Raw genomic sequence first — 19,342 nt, forward strand, 5'->3', positions numbered from 1 at the left:
CCCCCCCCACTGTAGAGACAGGTGCCAGGAGACTGAATCTGATACCTACGGGGGGAATTCCAGGTGTTTAAATTCAGCTTGTTGAAATTTTCTCCCTGCTGCTGTAGGTTGTTACTACTGTTATGCAGTGATTTTCAGACAACTAAAACAGGCTTTGTAGGTTTAGCTTTAAAAACCAGTTAAGCTCAGTTTCTAGATTGTTTGTAGACTGTTATGTTGCCTTTGGCAAAATGTGAGCTAAAGCATACAGCAAAAGATTTAGAGGATTATAGGAGGTTCCTGTGGTAAGGATAGTAGATGCTTTTCATTAGCATCTAATTTAGCTCTATAATTGTGAATGACTGCATTTGTGGGGGGGAAAGTTGAAAATTCACTGGAGATTTTTCTCAAAAATTTAGAGGATGATGGATTTTTAGTCTTCTTTAGAAAGAAAATTATATTTATAGTTTGCAAAGTAGCTTTGGTGTTTGCTGTTACCTGCTTATTGTCATAAAACGCTGACCTGATATAAACATATTTTTTTTTGATAAGTGAGCAGCCTGAAGGATATGTGGAATTATCACTAGAATCTTAATTTAAAGCAGTCCAAGGTCAAGACTTAAGGAGTTTTAGCATTGCTCAGTAGATGATGGCTTAGTTGCCGCATATGTCAACAGCAGGTTTTGTAACTTGTAGATTTGCTTTACCCTTTGCTAAAGGCTACTTTTCAGATGAGTAGTGAGGAATGGTAGACTTTTCTAAAAGATGTCCTTTTTAGGTTCAGACAGTTTTGATGGGTGCTTCTCCTGACGCCCGGTCACTTGTACTCTCCTTTGTGTCACCGGCCCACTTATATTCTTACCTTTGGATGTTTTGTACAGTAAGCGTAATCTGCCACTTTCTAACGGCTTTTAATAGGATACAAAATGCTAATGGTTTATCTGATTCTGCTTTTTTCTTATGAAGTCCTTTGGTATCAGCAGTATCTATCCTGTCGAAACCATTCAAGTTGGCAAAGTGTAGATAGCATTGTAAGTAACATTTTATAGGTGAAGAATGGGATGTTGAGAACCTAAAAGATTTGATAATATATAATTCATAGCTAGAGATTTAATTCACATTTCCTGTCCCCATGGTCCATGCTAGAATGGCAAAGATGATTTATGGGAGAAAAATGGTTAGAAAACTATGTCTTTGAAGTAAAAATCATTACTCCTGAGAGTTCAAATACTGTTACTCTTTGGAATAAAACTGTTTTGATGTAGTACTTTAATGTTCATTCATCCATCCATCTGTCCACACAACCTCCGGAATGGGTATCAGTTGGTCCCACGTCTGAGGTTTTACCATAGCATCTAAACTGGAAATATGTTCTTTAGGAATGGGGTCTGGAATATAGGCAATGATCTTAGACACAGGCAGTTCCTAAGTTACAGATAATTCATATATTTACATCCCCGTCTCTGAGCTGCACTTCCCGGTACTGCTCTTGGGAGTACAAACGTCCAGTGTTTAAAGAAGCTGGGAGTGCACAAATGGAGAAAGGAATGAAGAGCAGAAATATTTGGGGGCAATAAATATACATTTGAATCTGTATTATGACCATTTCCTAAAAATGTTTTTCTTCAAGCTACCTTGGTCATTGTAAACTTTATTTTATAATGTGATTAGAATTCTACCAGTTAGGAGTTCATTTGGACTAACGAGTAGCCTCCTTGTTGAGAGTTGCAAACATGAAAGTAAATTATTTCAGTCCACTTGATTTCTTTCTATCACATACCTGAAGTGAGGTAATAGGAGTTTTTTATGGTAATTGAGGAACACAGGACTACTTAGGAGAAAGGATTACAAAGCTGGGTGATTGGGATTCCCTAAGGTAAAATTTAGGGAATTAGAGATATCAGGAGTTGAGTACTAACAAAGGAAAACAACGTATATTTGAGACTTTCTTCAGAGAGAGAGGATCTAGAATTGGTTACTTTCTGTATTTTCAGTGGTCCCCAGTGTCCATGATCAGTAATGTCTTTTGGTATCAGTAAGTTTCTTTTGGCTGGCTTGGGAACTTGGCCAACATAAGCAACATTGTTTCATTAATAATATTTATTGAATTCCATAGTATCAATTTAAAAAGTATATTTTTAGGCTGAATATAAATAAGGTGCGTTGTAGCCTGTGCTTGGTCTAGTCTCTTCTCTAATCACTTACTCTCAGTTGATAACAACATTCAGGTCGTTTTTGTTTTCCCATCAGTCATTATAAATTTTGCTGGTCATTTGTGAAATACCAGTGGAAGTAGTAAGTAGGAGGTACAGTGAAAGGCTGACAGTAAAGTAGAAGAAGCCACCTGGAGAGCAGAAGAGGGCTTGTGGGCTTAGGGGAGCAGTTATGCACAGTGTCTCAGAACTTAATTTACAAATAACAATTGGTAGATTGATACGTTATCCTTCTTGTAAAGCAGCTTGCATTACCTCTGCTTACCTGATAGTAAGCCACGATAAAAAGTGACTTTATATTCATACTGATTTGTGAATTGATGGATATTAGAAAATGTAAATTTTTCCCAGATATATAGAATAGCAGAATATTGACCCCTTAGTTCATACCTAGAAATGCCTGAAGTTTCATTGGTAGTAGGCAGATTTTGAAACTTTTTCTTCCTGACAGTTGAATACTTTACATTTTATATATATAATTGATTGTCATTAATGGAAATTATTTTCAAGTAAGCATAAATAAATGTTAGTAAACAAATTTGCAGATAATTTTATCTCTGTTTTGGGGATTGTAGTTGCGTTAGATGTTCCTCAATAGGGGTAATTGTCTTGCATCCTTATCTCTTATCATAATCTGTTTTTCTTCACACAGTGTTATAGTTTTGCTGCTGGACTCTTCCCTCCCTCCCCCCACCCCATCAGGATGATATGAGACTTGAAAGAAGACGATGCATACAGGTGACTCAAGTTTTGAAATACAGTAAAGCTGTGGCTGTCTGAGCGAATGTGGGAACTGGTGCTGTATTTTGAATGCGGGAGCTTTCTGATAAACAGCATTAGTGGGGGGAATTATATTTAGATCAATAAATACAAAGTTAGTTGGGATATTTAATAAATGACTTTGGGAATCCGTTTGATAATTAGTGACTTACAGTGTGGTATTCATACAAGTACATCACAGTGATTGTTAGGATTGCTGGTCTTGACCTTTTTGAAAGTGGTTGGTTGGCTAATACTTTCTTGAGAATTGAAGTGTTTCTGTTTAAAATAAAAAATAAAAATTCACTAATATTCACCTTTGTGGTTGAATGTGTGTGTCCTTCAGATCCCCATTAAAATAGAGCAAATCTTTTAAAGGCATGGGGAGTAGGTGTTAGTAGTGTATCTAAGACCGACAGTTAAATTAAGGGTATTACACCCATGGAATAACATGGTCTGGGATTTTGTTTTTTCTTCCCTTGTTCGCGCCTTCATCCTTTCTTCATCCCTCTCTCTTCTCTTTCTTCCCTTTCTCCCTTTTGTTATTTGTATTTATGCAGGAGAAGCATTATAAAGGCATTTTGGAAAGAAGTTTTTGGATTGCTTTAGTATGAATTGAGGTGATCTTAGTGATGGAAAGTGGGAAATTGGAAGCTAGCTCATCTGTGACTATGTTCGGACTCTTGAAAATACAGGGTAGTTAATGGATAATGTGTTCACTTTCAAACCTGTAAGTTCCTTAAATCAGGCTGATGGTGAGGTGTTTTGTTTAACCAAGTAGCTTATATTTGCAGACTTTGTCAGAATACTCTTAATTGGATTATATTTATAAACTGTTTGAAAATGTGGTCTTTAGCTGGAAAAGAAGTAACTACATAAACCTCATATAGATAATTAATTATATTATTGGTGTAGCTGTTAAAGTTTTTGTGACTAGCTTTTCTTTTTGGTGATCTTTGTTTTCTAAAGGAAAAATTGACCTTTTTGACTTTAAAGTGGGAATTAAAAACATGTCTCTGCTATTTTGAATGAAGGTATATGTTTGAATATATTTTTAAATTAAGTTATAGATCAAATAATATTTTACATTCACGAGGGATTCAAAGAATTTGATGGTAATTTCTTTTTTAAGTAAAAGGTGATTGAGTCATCCTTTGTGCTCTGTCTCTCAGATGGGCACATGTGTGTCTGCCTGTGCAAACTAGAGCTGTGCCAGGTATGCATTCTGGCCGAGGGGCTGAGAAAGTTAACACAATGCTGAGGTTGAATCGCACCATCGTAGCGAAATAAATAGGAATATTTGCAGAGAAATATTTTAGAATTTTATGAACATTTTGTTGTCAGATTTTTAAGTTTGACCTTTTGGTGCAGGAACAATTTCTCAGCACTGTCAGCTCCTGGATTGCTCGTTGGGCACTATACTGCACATTGGCTATACCAAGTAGATGCTCACTTTCAACTGAGGTCAGTAGAGGAACAAAGTATTTTGGGGGTTATCTCATAGATTGATCCATGGATATTAATGATCTTGGGGATTTTCTCTAGTGAAATTTGGAGGTGGCACAGTTGCTGTTTTATTTCTACTTTAATCTTTAATGATACGAAGCATTCCTAAATAGCTCTTTTTCTGGAAAGGCTTATGGATGAAATGAAATACATTTATAAAGGTTACCTAGTTAATTTCATGAGTTCTGGGAGACCAAAAAAAAAATTCTACAAAGATTGGATTTATGATATAACCCAGTCTCTCTAATTTGGCCTTGTAGTCTTTAAAAACTGTCAGCATTTATTGGCTTATAAAGGAAAAAAAAACTCAAGAAGGAAGATCTAGCTTTCTGTAATATATGTATTATCTCTTGGTGTATTTCCCTTTTAACAGTTTGCAAATTAATAATTGTTTTTGAACATAAAATTAGCAGCTGTCCTAATCATCATTAGTTAATGCAGCAGTTTGCTCTTGTACTACTGTGCACACATTTTATTATACTTCAGCTGATAGAACTTTAACACATAAAAGCTCATAAGGAGTTTTTCAGTGAAAGTTATTTCTAGAATGCTTATGCATACTTGAAAGTGAATATTCTGTTTTCCCTGGGCTTTTGTGGTACTGACTTTATGTTGGTTAGACGTGATGATACCCTCCTCTCTCATACCATTTCATCAATTAAGTGCAGGTACAGGGGTGCCAGAAAGCATGTTGAAGTAGGTGTTGACTGATGATTGGTCTTTCACTAGCAAAAGCTTTACTAATAGATTTTTACTGAACACCAAGCCAGAGTCCAACTTTGATGCATCTCTAATACTTGTGTATATAGGTATTCTTGTACTTGTTTAATTTGTGGTTGTTTTTTGCATATTTAAAAATAAGAATATAAAGTTAAATTGGGTTATTTCTTGATTTTTGGATGAAAAATTATTTGTGACCAAACATTTATTTGGTTAATTTGTACCAGGTACTATAATATATTGTATATGTATGTAACATATATAATACATGATATGGGTGCTCAGCCCACAAGGGTCCTCCTGCTTAGGAATCAGGAGCACAGTTTAGTTGGAGGAGGGGGCAGATACGTAAGAAATGATTCAGTGGATATTTATGATAAGTTTTTAAGACTTATGTATTGAATTTAAGGCATCTAGAGCAAAACCAGAAAATACTCTTTGGTTAATAGCATTCGCAGTACTGGCCTCGCCTGACAGCCACATGCCCATGTCACTAGGATCTACATTTGTGTCCCACTCCTTTCTCCTGCGCTCCAGACTCAGCGGATGCTTCCTGGATGTCTCTTCTGCACACACCCCTTCACTCCCGTTCATTCCTGTTAGAGAGGAATGACATTCTACCTAAGCATACCATTATCCTGGGAACCTAGGATCATTTTTTACCCTTTTGAACTAAGAGGTAACCAGATTTCATTTATTTAAAGGATGTAGAATCACTTACTTCTGAGATTGCATTAGTAAGATGCACTGCCTCAGAGATTACTGTGTACATTAACATAAAAGCTCTTGTATTTTTTTCAGTTTACTTGATAAAAGGAGCTCCCCACCCTTTTATTTGTTATTTGTGCTCATTAGCATCCAATATTTCTGAAAAGCTGTGAGATATAGCAGTTGATGCCATTCTTTATTTTGTTGACATGGGCTTCTTTAACAATTAAAATTGTCTTTGAACATCAGTGATAAGCTCGTCACTTTAAAACTTGAAATAGTTCTGGAACATAAAGAAATACCACTTTTTTGGGAGGAATGCATTGGAGATTTATTTTAAATTGTGCCAATTTGTTCATAGAGTCGTTATCGTATTTCTTTTTTTTAAAGATTTATTTATTTATTTATTTGACAGAGATCACAAGCAGGCAGAGAGGCAGGCAGAGAGAGAGAGAGGGAAGCAGGCTCCCTGCCAAGCAGAGAGCCCGAAGTGGGGCTTGGTCCCAGGACCGTGGGATCACCACCTGAACTGAAGGCAGAGGCTTTAACCCACTGAGCCACCCAGGCGCCCCCGTATTTCCTAAATGTATGAGTTTAAGTGCTTAAAACTAATACATCAGAATTTAAAGTTTTAGATTATCTAATTTATTTTTAAAATGTCAGTTTTACAGGGCAGGGTTTGCATAGTTGAGCTGTCAGAGAAGTATAGTATATTACTATAGAACAGTTAGAAGCCAGATCTGTAAACTTCAGAAAAGAACGTTCAGATCCCACTCAGGTGCAGGGTGTGTTGGGTGTGTACCTTTAAATATTTGGCACATCTTGCCCACTGACTCCTTTTGGAATTATTCTTCACACGGCCCTGCGCATCTGGTCTTTCTGTGTTTTCCATTCATTTCTGAACCCAGGGCTATCAGATTCCATTAAAGTGTGTTGATTTGAGACTCTTTCATAATATGATCATTTACTAGTTAAGCTTGTTTTTTTTAGTAGACATTGTTATTTTTTAAAAATTTCCTTTCCATTTTTTTAAAGCACTAACATCTGTTCATAAATTTTTGGTTATATGTTAAGTTACTTTTTTATAATTGATTCCTAGGAGTGTAAATATTGGGTTATAGGGTTTGGAAAATTTTAAGGCCCTTGATAACAACTTTTCAGGAAACTTTTTGTTGATATGTACCAGTTTACACACACTAGTGTTACATAATTGTGTGTTTTCTAATATATCTTTGTGAGCATTGAGTATTATAGTTAAAAATAACTCTCTAATTCAGTTGGCAAAAAGAAGAATCTCCTATTTTGGGAAATAGAAAAGTAATAGTGTATACTCAGTGCAGGAAAGAGTTCCCCATGCTTCCGAAATGTGTAATAAAGTAAGAGGTGCCTGGCTGGCACGTTTGGAAGAGCATGTGACTCTTGGTCTCAGGGTGGTGAGTTCGAGCCCCATGTCCCGTGTAGAGATTACTTAAATAAAACTTAAAAAAGGAAAAAAAGAATGCATAAAGTAAGCAATAAACCTAACACTTCGGTAGATATTCTCCTTCCAGGATTATTTCTTTCTAGCAAATCATTTTTAGTTAATGCCTTTATAGCATTTGCATACATTTGCTTACTGTTTTTTTGTTCCACCTGGTCTGACAGTTCCTCAAGATCAGAGCGAGGTGGCTTATCTTTCTTGTATGCCCCGTGTCTTTGTAGCAGGGTTCTTGGGACATTAAAAGGTGACTCAGTGAATCCTTGCAGAAAGAGCAATTTTTGCCATCTCAGCCCCTAAAAATATCTTAATGTGAATGTCTGCTCTAATAAATTTCTTAAAATGGTTTTAAGACATCCACATTATTTTCCTCTTATATTTCATATTTTAATTATTTCAGCTTCTGGTTTTTAAGTGAAAGCAATTAATGATTGCATCCTGTTCATATCACATAAGAGAACATATGATATGTGTGGAAATGAATGGGAAACCCAGGGTTAGCCACATTGCAAAGTTGCATTTCTTAGTGTTTAGTGCCTTTATTTTAAAGTGAAAGCAAATAAGTTCATATTTGTTAGTATTAGATTTTCAGATACCTACTAAATGGACCTCCAAAAGAATGTTTGAGCTCTGAAAAGATGATAGCAGGGCAGTTTTTTGAATCTCTGCAGTTTTCTCTAAAAACAGGGTAGCTAGAACAACAAAACCAAAAACTCATGTTCAGCGGCCTCTACAAGACTAGGTGAAAGGTATCCCCACAAACCCTAATATAAGTGGGTGGGAGCAAGTCCCCAATAACTGCAAGACCTGCATGATGTCAACATTTGTACGGAAGAATGCAGAAGGAAGCAGCAGGCTATCAGAAAGGCCTGAGAACAAGAGAGAACCTCAAGATAGCCAACAAAACTCCCTGCAGAGTGTGTCAAGCAAGTTTGAGAACAGCAGCAGAGACTTAAGAGGTTTCTCACTTCCCAGGATACAAGAGGTGCACGGGAGTTCTTTGGGGTCAGAGCTGTCTCGTCCCTATGAACTTGGAAAGCCAGTTGAAGGTCCCTTCCTGGCCAAAGCCTCACACCTCCGGAGACACTGCTGGGAATAGAATCCACATTAAGCAGGGTGGAGGCAGGGGAGGCAAAGGGAAAAAGGTCAGATAAAGTGGGAGAAGGGGAACACACAGGAGATCTCATTTATGAGGCTGCATTTCAGTACCTTTCATAAAAACAGGAAAGACTATTACTAAACAGAAACGCTAGCTCCTCCAGTTTTCTACAAGTTTTTTTTATTTTATGTGAAAATGAGCAACAGACAAGGATCATAGTCAAATTTCTCACAGAGGGTTTTTTATTTTGTTTTGTTCTGTTTTGTTTTGGAAAGACAGCGAGTGCGTGAGAGAGCATAAGGAAGGGGAGCTGGAGAGGGAGAAGCAGGGAACCTGAGGTGGGGCTCGATCCCAGGACCGTGAGATCACAGCCTGAGCGGAAGGCAGATGCTTACCCGACTGGACCACCCAGGCACCCCTCCCACAGAGTTTTTGTAAGAAGAAAGGAATAAGGAGCAGAATAATATTCGTGCAGACCATGAAAGTGTGCCAGAAAGAAATGTCCCTGAAACTAGTGAGAAAACTATAACCTAATGTTTCAGAACAAACCCAAGCAAATTTAGAAAGTGATAAAAATATGAAAGAGCAACATAAATCTGAATAGGGAAGTCTTAGAAATGTGATAACTGAGGAAAGAGAAATTTTCTTAAAAAGTCACTAATAAAATGAAACCGAATCTAGAAGGAACACAAGCGTGAAAAAGCACGTAGAGAAATTTAGAGAAACTGAAGAGAAATAGGAGAAAAAAAATTTAAAAAGAATGGAAGAAAAGTAAAGAACCATTAGAAAAAGATGATAGTTGCTAAAGACCGTAAGGGATCAACTATAGAGTAATAAAAGATCCTGAGGAAGAACCAAAGCACTTAAAATAAGTACTAATAATTATAGTTGAAATAAATTTCCTGAAATAAAAAAAGATTTGCCAGCACAATTGGAAAGGGCATGTTGTATGCTTATGTAAATAGATCCAGAAATGACCAATAGGTGGGCATATTTCTTAAAAATTACTGGACTTGAAAGAAAAGAAGAATCTTGGGGTAGCTAGGCAAAGACCCAAGTCATTATTAGCAGGAAAGGGTGTTAGAGTATCTGATTTTGATAGCAACACTTTATGCCAGAAGCAATGGAGGTAACGCCTATTATTTCAAGGAAAACAAAAGAGAACCTGGAGTTTTATAGCCAGCTAAATTGACTAAAGTGTAAAAACAAAGTGTTATGAACACATGTATGAAGTTGGGGAACTTCTGTTTCTTTGAACACTTCTTGAGGAATCAGCTAGAGAGTAAACTTGGGCAACCAGGAGGACTTTAGGGACTAGATGTAAGGGAAGGTGTGATACTAAATGATGATATCTGTGAGTGTGATACATGATGTCTGTACTCTGCAGTACCAATAACCAGAAAAATAAAAGGAGAAGAAATTGCTGTTTGCCTCATAGTTATTAATGGGGAGTGAAAGGATATTACTTTAGAACAGAGGCTTGGAGAAGAGGAAAGTTAGGGGCAATCAGTAGGGCATACTTCTTCAGCTCAAGACACATAATGAAAAGAGAGGGAAAGAGAAGATATTTGGGGGTATGATATAAATACATTAATATAGAATTAACCATCAGTACAAAGTACAAGCTCCAAATCTCAGTTTCTTCCTGTGGAGAATAAGAAGCATAATGATGTATAATAATACTTCATAATACGTGGAGTACAGGGTGTGTATGTTTCACTTGCCCGAGAAATGTGCTCTTACTTTTACTAGTATTATCTCTCCATCCAATTATTGCCATACTAGCTATGCATATTTCAGGCTTGCATTTTCTCTTTTTTTTCTCTTTTCTCTTCTTTTCCTTTTTAAAAATATTTCATTTATGTATTTGACCGAGGGGGAGAGAGAGAGAGAGAGAGAGAGAGCAAGCACAAGCAGGGGGAACAGCAGAGGGAGAGCCATTCCAGGACCCTGGGATCATGACCTGAGCCAAAGGCAGATGCTTAACCAACTGAGCCACCCAGGTGCCCCAGGAGCTTGCATTTTCTCAAATTTCTCCTGTATTTGAGAAATTGACATGTCTTCTCAAATTACATGTTAATGTCTCAAATTTTTATATTCTTGTATTATCAGAGTTACAGTCAATTCAACTTTCTATCTCATTTACATTTGTGTTGAAGGGCTGTTTTATTTTATTAGACATTAGAATTATGCAACTTTGTGGCCTACAGTTTGGACTTGGAGTTAGGCAAAGCATTTCCAGGGGCAGGTTAGTAGGGAAAAAATGTGATGGATAAAGGCTTTTTTTTCCCTGGGGAACCAAGTTAGCCCAAAATAAACATTTTGCTTTTTCATAGTTATGAAAGGATTGTATAACATCCATTTTTATCTGAATATAGTAGAAAATATCTTGTCGCAGTTATGCAGATGTGAAAGATACCTGAAATCCTTAAGCTGTCTTTTTTCCCCCATTACCATGAGACACGTTTGTAATGTTTTTCTTTCTTTGAGAGTAGGGTCTTTTCCAGCCTCTCATCTTTTTTGTAAGTTGTGTGTGTGCACGTGCCTGCGTGCATCACTCTTTTATGAAATACAGTTTACGTACCACAAAATTTAGGCATTTTATGAATAAATTTGAGTTCTTATGGAACTCACACAGTTGTGCAGTTATCACCACCACAATCCAGTTTACCTATTTAACTTAAAAATAGCCCAAGTTCACATAGAACTTCCGTGTGAAGAAGAAAGTGAAAATCAGTAAAGCAGTAGTAATCCTTTAACATTCAGGTAATAATCACTGTAATTTTTTGGTATTTATGTTGCCTGTTACTTTATGTGCATATGGCTCCTTCAGACCATATTTAAGAAACAAAATTGGGGTAATAGTTTACTTTTTGTAATCTTTCAAAATTTAAACATTTCTCCATCATTAATATTCTTTTATAGTATCATTTTTAATGGCTAATTAGTATTCTACAAACCATTCTACGATTTAACCTATTCCCTGTTGTTGCTAATTAGTTCATAAATAATGTTTAAGTGAACATTAGTGTGTAGTTTGTGTTCCTCTTTGATTTATTACCTCAGGTCCAGTTCCTCAAAGTTGCAGTTGTTGAATTAAGGGATATGTACATTTTTATAGATTTCTGATACATACTTTCAAATGTACTTTTTTTTTTTTTTTTAAAGATTTTAGTTACTTCAGAGAGAGAGAGAGAGAGAGAGCGAGCAAGTGTGAGCGGGGAGGGTCAAAGGGAGAAGCAGATGTGGATGTGGGGCTCGGTCCCAGGATGCTGGGATGATGACTTGAGCTGAAGGCAGAGGCTTAATTGACTGAACCACCCGGTGCCCCTCAAATATCTTTTTAAAGTACAATTTATGGTTCTACCAGCTACATATCAGAATTTTCCCAGACTCCACAATCCTGGGTATTTAAACATGTTTGTCAGTTTGATAGACACAACAACTTAATACTTAATTTCTATTTGTTTGAATATTAGTGAGATTGCATATGCTCTGTGAGTTTCCTTTTAGCATTTGCTGGTATTTCTTCTAGTTTTTTTTTTAATTTGTAAGAGTTCTTTATTGAATCCTTATTATAATGTCAAGAACAATTCTAAGCAATTTACTTTTTAAAAAAAGATTTTATTTGTTTTATTTGAGAGAGCATGAGTGAAAGAGAAAAGGGAGCCGTGGGGGGAGAAACAGAAACAGAGGGAGAGGGAGAAGTAGACTCCCCTGCTGAGCAGGGAGCCTGATGGAGGGCTTGACCCGGGACACTGGGATCATGACCGGAGCCAAAGGCAGAGGCTTAACTGACTGAGCCACCCAGGTGCCCGCAATTTTCATTTTTTAACTCATCTACTCTTCATGGTAACTTTGAGATCGGCATGATGATTAACCCAGCCAGAGATGAGGTCGCAAAGCTAGTATGGATAGAGCTAGGATGCAGACCAGAAGCATGATTCTACACTCTTTTTTTTTTTTAAAGATTTTATTTATTTATCAGAGAGAGGGAGAGAGAGAGAGAGCACAGGCTGACAGAATGGCAAGCAGAGCAAGGAGCCCGATGTGGGACTCGATCCCAGGACGCTGGGATCATGACCTGAGCCGAAGGCAGCTGCTTAACCAACTGAGCCACCCAGGCGTCCCATGATTCCACACTCTTAACCAGTATGTTCTTGCTGACTTACTGCTAATAATACATTTTCCAGTGTGTGTTTCTAAGTTTTAATTAAATTTAAAAATTTTTGTTTCAGTATCACTTTATACAGGATTTTAAAGTTTCTGCACGGAGAAACTACATATTATTTATTAGTGTAACATGTGGAACATAATAGTTTCTCAAATGTTTGTTGAAGAAATGAGAATAAACCCATTAATATCCGTTGATGGTGGTGACCTTTTATTTTCTGTATTATATTTCCTCTTGTAAATGGATTCCCAAGGGCTTCGTAAATAACTTACTCTTTGGTTTTGATGAAATGCAGTAAGTTTATCTGTGTTAGCTTTTCTGGAAAGTCTGTGGGAGTAACTGCTTCTTTAAAAAGGACCATGTGTTCTTGAGCAAGTGTGAATTGTGAAGAATGTGTATCATCGACAGTGATGTGAATTATAGATTGAAGTGAAATAAAATACGTGTTTTGGTACTAGGAATAATTTGATGCAGTTTGGGTTTTGTAGTTTTAGAAAAACTGGTAGATTTGGCCATTGTTTCAGAAGAATGAATTTTTGAATAATGTATTTTGATCTACTCTAAGAAGTAAAATCCTTTAAAAGGAAAGCCCCAACTAAGAAAGATGAAGTAAGAAGTTATTGCTGTTTAAGGTTTAGATAGTGTTGATCAGTTAATTTAAGTTTTATTTCTTTGTAGGTTTTTTCTCCCTTTTCCTTTGGTGGTTGACATCAGGCTGCTTTGTGGTCTTTCTTTAGTTTGGTCACGCTAGTCTTTTAAAAAAAGTGTAGCAATCTATATCATTGAATGGATCTGTGTTAGAGATTAGGTTAAGGAGAAATACAAATTTTTCTCCATTTTTACAAACCATCCACAAAATATACTCCATGAAATCAGTTACTCAATAAGCAGACACTTAAAATGTGAATATTTATCTTGTAATACAAATCTAGATTTGCTTTGTATAAAGTTATAAAAGCAAAAAAATAAATGTGTTTGGTGCTTGCTGTTTCTCTAATCTAGCCTTCTTTCCTCCTTCAGAAAGTAGTATTTTTCAGACTATGTTCAGCTGACATGTTAAATTCATATTTGTACTTTTCTATATAAGCCTTAATTACTCAATTTATTTACATGTGTGTATTTGTAAAATTTACTTTATAATCTCACTCCTTAGTGATAAAATCTCTCTGTCTTTTTTTTTTGGAGAGAGAAAGTGCATGGGGGGGGAAGGAGGGTAAGGGAAAGAGACTCTTCAGCGGCTCCATGCCCAGCTTGGAGCCCGATGTGTGGCTAGATCTCACCACCCTGAGATCATGTCCTGAGCTGAAATCAAGAGCTTGATGTTTACCAGTGCTTAACTGACGGAGCCACCCAGGCACTCCTAAAATTGCTTTTAAACTTAAATTTAAAAATTCTTCCTTTGGCTACTTCTGTCACTTTAAATACAGTAATGTGTTTATAGGTCTGTTTTATTTTTTAAAAAACTAATGACTGTCCTCCCAGAAAGTTGACATCAAAGAGCTCTCTGTTCTCCTTCTCTTCCTGCCAATTTCTGTTTCTCTTTTAAAGTTTTTTCTTTTGATTATTACTAAAATTTTATAAAATTGATGTAAACCTCTCTTTCTTGACCTATCACTTTTGAACAGTTTCTCTTGATTTCCCAAGACTTGCAGTGAGGTTTTTAGTACCTTTCATATTTCTTCCTACCTCAGACTTTATCTTTCAGTTACTTTTACATAGTATGTACATAAGTAAATGCACTTATACACCTTCCTTAACTATAATTGACTTCCATGTTTTGCTTTGAGATTCTTTTGAATTTTGGGAAAAAAAACACCTGTACTGGAAAAACAGTCTGGTAGGGCCTATAGAGAGGGAGATGTAATATTGTGTCATTAAGTTTGTTCCATTCATAGGAGAAATGTTAACTCTGGGACTGAACTGTAGTGTTGCAGTGTGATGGTTGATTTGGAGAAATGATTTAATTGTGTGATATTGTAGGAGTTTACATGCATTCAGCTTTCACTATAAAGTTTTTAAAAAGTCTCAGATGCAGAGTAATTGTTTATGACACTTGTCACCTTTGGTCGATGCATGACCCTTTTTTCCTAGTATTCCAGTAATAAATACCTGTGAGCCCCTGTTGCCCCGCTGGAGTTTGAACTTCTCTGAACTTCTCGTCTGCCACTGTTAGCTTCCCTCCCGAGTGAGAGGACCGCATGCAGATCTGGTGTGTGGGGGGAGCCATTGGACCGGCGCACTTCAGTGAGTGTGAATTGGGGTCCTGGCAGGAAGGTTCGCATCTTTCCGCTGCCAGGTTGAAGGGGCCCCAGTAAGCAGTGCGGACTGCTGCTCTTGCTTGTCTAGCCCTTCCTAGGCCTGTGGTTTAGCATCCTTATATGGCATTTCTCTGGCTTTTGCCTGGGGGTGACTGTGTGTAGGGGCTGCCGTGACCGCAGTGGGTACTTCTTACAGCCATTAGGAGAGAGGAGAGGACCGGCTGTGCAGCAGAGAGCTGTCTAGTGCATCCAACCAACTTCTGCCCCTTCTTCTCCTCTGGTTTTCCTTTCTCATCCAGAATGGCACTGCCACATCTGCTGTGGCACCTAGTGCCAGCTTTCAACTGTAGGTCTGGCATTCCTTTGATTATTGGTCGATTGCATTGGTCTTTTGTCTTAAAGAAATCTATCAGAATCTTTGATTCACTGTTAAGCCCCTTTCCTGTGTCTTAATTAGTTTTATTTCTGTGACTCTGCTACTATTTTGGTGGATATTATGGATAATATGAGTAAGTTTGCTTAGTCTATTTAGTGCTCTAGATTTTCTGTTTTAGATGTGCCCTCTTCTTCCACCTCAGGAAACTGAGCTTCTAGGTGTGGTGTTGGTTCCTTTTCTTGCTGGTGGTCTAAAAGGATTTTTTCAGGCAGTATTCCCACTCTGTTTACTAGTGGATTCTGGTAGCAAAGTTGACCTTTGCATGATGCAGTTGAAAATCCAAGCATAACTTTTGACTTCCCAAGTAGTTAACTAATTGTCTCCTGTTGACCAGAAGCTTTACAGATAATAAAAACAGTCAATTATCACGTATTTTCTGTGTTGTATGTATTATATCCTGTATTTTAAAAATTAGCTAGAGAAAGCAGATGTTACTAAGAAAACTGTAAGAGAAAATACATTCACAGTATTCTTACTGTATGTATGTTAAAAAAAAAACAAAACCCAAAAACCTATATAAGTGGACTCATGTAGTTCAAACCCATGTTGTTCAGAGGTCAGCTGTATATATTAAGAAGTATGTGGCCTTTTTGGTCTCAGTAAAATGTTCCTCCTGTACGCAGTATACTCGAAGTAAACACTTAACGTCTCGGTGAGAAGCAGCTCTGTTTGAACTCAGCACCGGTTCTTCAGTTTCTGCCTTTGTGACTTTTGATTTGGGCTCTGGAAGTACTTTTTTCTCTGGCCCTTGTCCAATCCACATGTTTTACCTTCCCATGGACAGACAAATGGCCTCTGTTACCTGTTTTTGGAGGATGGCTGCTTATCTCTTTGAGGTGCTTCCCACCCAAGGCTCTTGAAAGGGAGCTTTTTAGGGGCACCTGGCTGGCTTGGAAAATCAGACAAATCTTCCTGATCTCAGGGTTGTGAGTTTGAGCCCCACTGTTGGGTGTAGAGATTACTAAAATTAAAAAAGCTTTCAAAAGTCAATTTTTCATAATGTTCGTTTTTTAAGTCGGACTGAATATACTCCCTAAATGTGTTGAATCTGTCCTCTTGTTTTCACACAGTATGGAAATTGACAAGTGAGTATTTCATGCAGTTTAAGGTGGGAGCGCCTGGCTGGCTCAGTCAGTTAAGTGTGTCCCTTCAGCTCAGCTTATGATCTGATCCCAGCCTTCTTCTCCCTCTCCCTCTGCCTTTTGCTCCCCCTACTTGTGCGCTCTCTCTCTCTCTCTCTGTGTGTTAAATAAATAAATAAAATCTTTATTTATTTTTTTTTTAAGATTTTATTTATTTATTTGAGAGAAACAGTGAGAGAGAGCATGAGTGAGAAGAAGGTCAGAGAGCGAAGCAGACTCCCCATGGAGCTGGGAGCCTGATGCGGGACTCGATCCTGGGACTCCGGGATCATGACCTGAGCCGAAGGCAGTCGTCCAACCAACTGAGCCACCCAGGCGTCCCAATAAATAAAATCTTTAAACGAAATAATGCAGTTTCAGGTGAAGGCACTTAAGAACACTGACTTTCAACTTTATTGCCTTGATTAGCACAAGACAAAATGGGTTTTTAACCCTCAAGTTAATTTGCAAGAATCTTTTTTTGTGTTAGCAGTATGCATTAATTAGGATAACATTTAGCTAAATAAAGGCTTGATCAGTGAACTTTTTATATTTCCACAATACCTGGATGAGGGAGCAAAAATATATATAATATATAACCGAGTATTGTTAATGTTCTAGGTGTCTTTTTTGTTTCCTCAGGGGGAGGCGGACGAAGATGGAATCATACCCCAGATTGAATTAGTTGATCCACAGAAGTAAAGAACAGTCCAAGATTTTAAAATTTATGTCTCTAATACAGATTTAAATAAAGTTTACCTTCTGTTTTCATAAGCAGACTTATGAGAATGGGGTGTGTGTGTGTGGAAAACATCAGGATAGTTCTTTAGTTGGAGAGTACAGATAATGTACTGGGTTTAATCTTTTGTAAAAGAGGGTTAGCAAAACAAAATGGTGGCAGGCTTATTATATGGATGTGGTTTTTACACATTTGACCAAAGTAGTTGCTTAAAGTTTTTCGAGTATTTTCCAGATTTCAAGTTTAAAAAAATGAGAACACATTTCTCTCTACTTGAAACTATAAAGGTGCATTGTATATCTCCATAAAATATAAAATCAGTATGGTATGATTTGTCTTTTCAGATAACCTTGGATGATTACTTAGCATAATAATGGCTTGTTTAGACATGTAGAGGAAAGAGCCATACACACACACACACACACACACGGAATCATTAACTGCAGATGAGAATTTTTCAGTTACTTATTCTAAATATTTTTCTTTTTACATTATAAGGGAGAATGTAATTGAGATTACTTAACAAATTAGTAATTAATTGTATACTGAGAAAATTTATTTTTTTTTCTAGGAATTCTAAAACACAAGTGTTACGTAATGAAGCTTTATTTAGCAAGTTAACTATTTTTAAAAATTTGATGTGTTTAATTTCAGATTCTAACAGTAATACCCACTGACACTTCCTAAAAGAATTGATGATAAACTAAAGAATATTTAAATTCAGGATGTTTTATCCTGGAGCACCTCCCACCAGGCAGAGATGTTTCCTTGTGTCTCTAGGCCCATAAAGAAAATAAGAGTGCCAAGGTTTTAATTTTTCCCTCTTCAAGGATGGGGAAATTTTGTGGTATGAAGAATGGTTAAGAGATGGACCAGGAAACAGTTCTTTGTGTACATGGAAAATGCCTTTTGTTTACTGCTGCTGATCGGAAGACAGGTTTAGGATTGCCTTATCAATGTGGAGGGAATAAGAGAAGCCTGACCCTGGGAGAATTAGCCAGAATAGTAAAAACCCAGGGATAAGACTGTGAATTAAATTGATTTAAAATTTTTTCCTTTTTATTTCTCTTCTGCCTTTATTCTAGTATTAAAGGAGGCTCGTAAGCATTCTAGGTTTTTAAAAAACACACCAAATGATATCTAAAGTTAGAAGTAAATTGAGATCAACTCTTTCAGGGAATGGATTAAAGGCTTTAGGTTAGAGTGATTTGCACACCTTTTTTAAGCCTTGATTAGTAGATGCTGTAGGTAGTGGCATGGGAAATGATTCTGAGTAATCTTTTTCGAAGGTATATTTAAATACTATTTTCATATGTACAACAAACCAAGACATTGGTATCTGACTGATATATTGATTATTCATAGATACTGTGTTTGAAGATCGTTTGGAAGGACTTTATTTTCATCTATAGGATCTTTCTCTTACCCACTATTTTTCTGAAAGTATAGTTTCTTTTTAAATAATACTAGATGATCTTTAAGGTTTCTTTCAGCTTTAAAGTTCAGATATTGATCCCTGTCCTCCCTCTTAAGAAGCTGACTCTGGTTTGGTTTCTTTGGACTTTAAGTGGTTTTCATCCAGAATCCCTCAGTAGAGAGAACATGAGAAGAAATAAGGAAAACAAGTGTGGGTGGTGGGTGCTTGAAGATGGTGGAAAAGTGGCTTCAGTTTTCTTAAAGGGGAAGATAATTTGCAGTGATAGAGTACCAACATGCTGTTTTCCTTAAATCTGATGCTCAAAATCTGCTCTGTGTCTTTATTCAATATATTTTACAAATGCTGGAAGTCTTTCTGGAGACATTTACAAACATTGTGTGGAAAACATATTTAAAAATTGCTAACTTCACCGTGTGGGATGAATCTGTACTCCCATTTAGAAGGAGATAATTGCTACCATAGGTGGGACAAGTTGATCTATTTTAAAATAAAATTGTATCTTTTATGAAGCTAGAATTATAAGGCACAGATGAGAACTGTGTCTCCTTGACATGTTTCAAAGCATTTCTCTGAATATGTGAGATTAAAGAAACTCTCTCAACCACTAAGAATTGTCTGAACACTGATGTTCTTTAAAACTATCTTTGTAGCCGTTAGTATGTATGACAGAGGTTTTCTTTAATGTTTTATTCATTATTAGAAAATTTACATATGA

General features: G+C 36.8%; 1 protein-coding gene across 5 annotated transcripts in view; it reads left to right on the top strand.

Annotated features, from left to right (window-relative positions):
- The window catches only part of DYRK1A (dual specificity tyrosine phosphorylation regulated kinase 1A), a 144,041-nt gene that overhangs the window by 51,052 nt on the left and 73,647 nt on the right, over positions 1–19,342 (top strand). For 3 of the 5 annotated variants that reach the window (XM_059392344.1, XM_059392343.1, XM_059392345.1), the window contains exon 2: positions 2,845–2,930. The exons of the other annotated variants lie outside the window; for them this stretch is intronic. In XM_059392344.1, the coding sequence (XP_059248327.1) occupies positions 2,921–2,930 (10 nt within the window). In that variant the 5' untranslated portion in view covers positions 2,845–2,920. The remainder of the gene's footprint in view (positions 1–2,844; positions 2,931–19,342) is intronic. 5 annotated transcript variants of the gene reach the window in all.

Source organism: Mustela nigripes, chromosome 2, assembly GCF_022355385.1.
Source record: "Mustela nigripes isolate SB6536 chromosome 2, MUSNIG.SB6536, whole genome shotgun sequence".
Lineage (NCBI taxonomy): Eukaryota > Metazoa > Chordata > Mammalia > Carnivora > Mustelidae > Mustela > Mustela nigripes.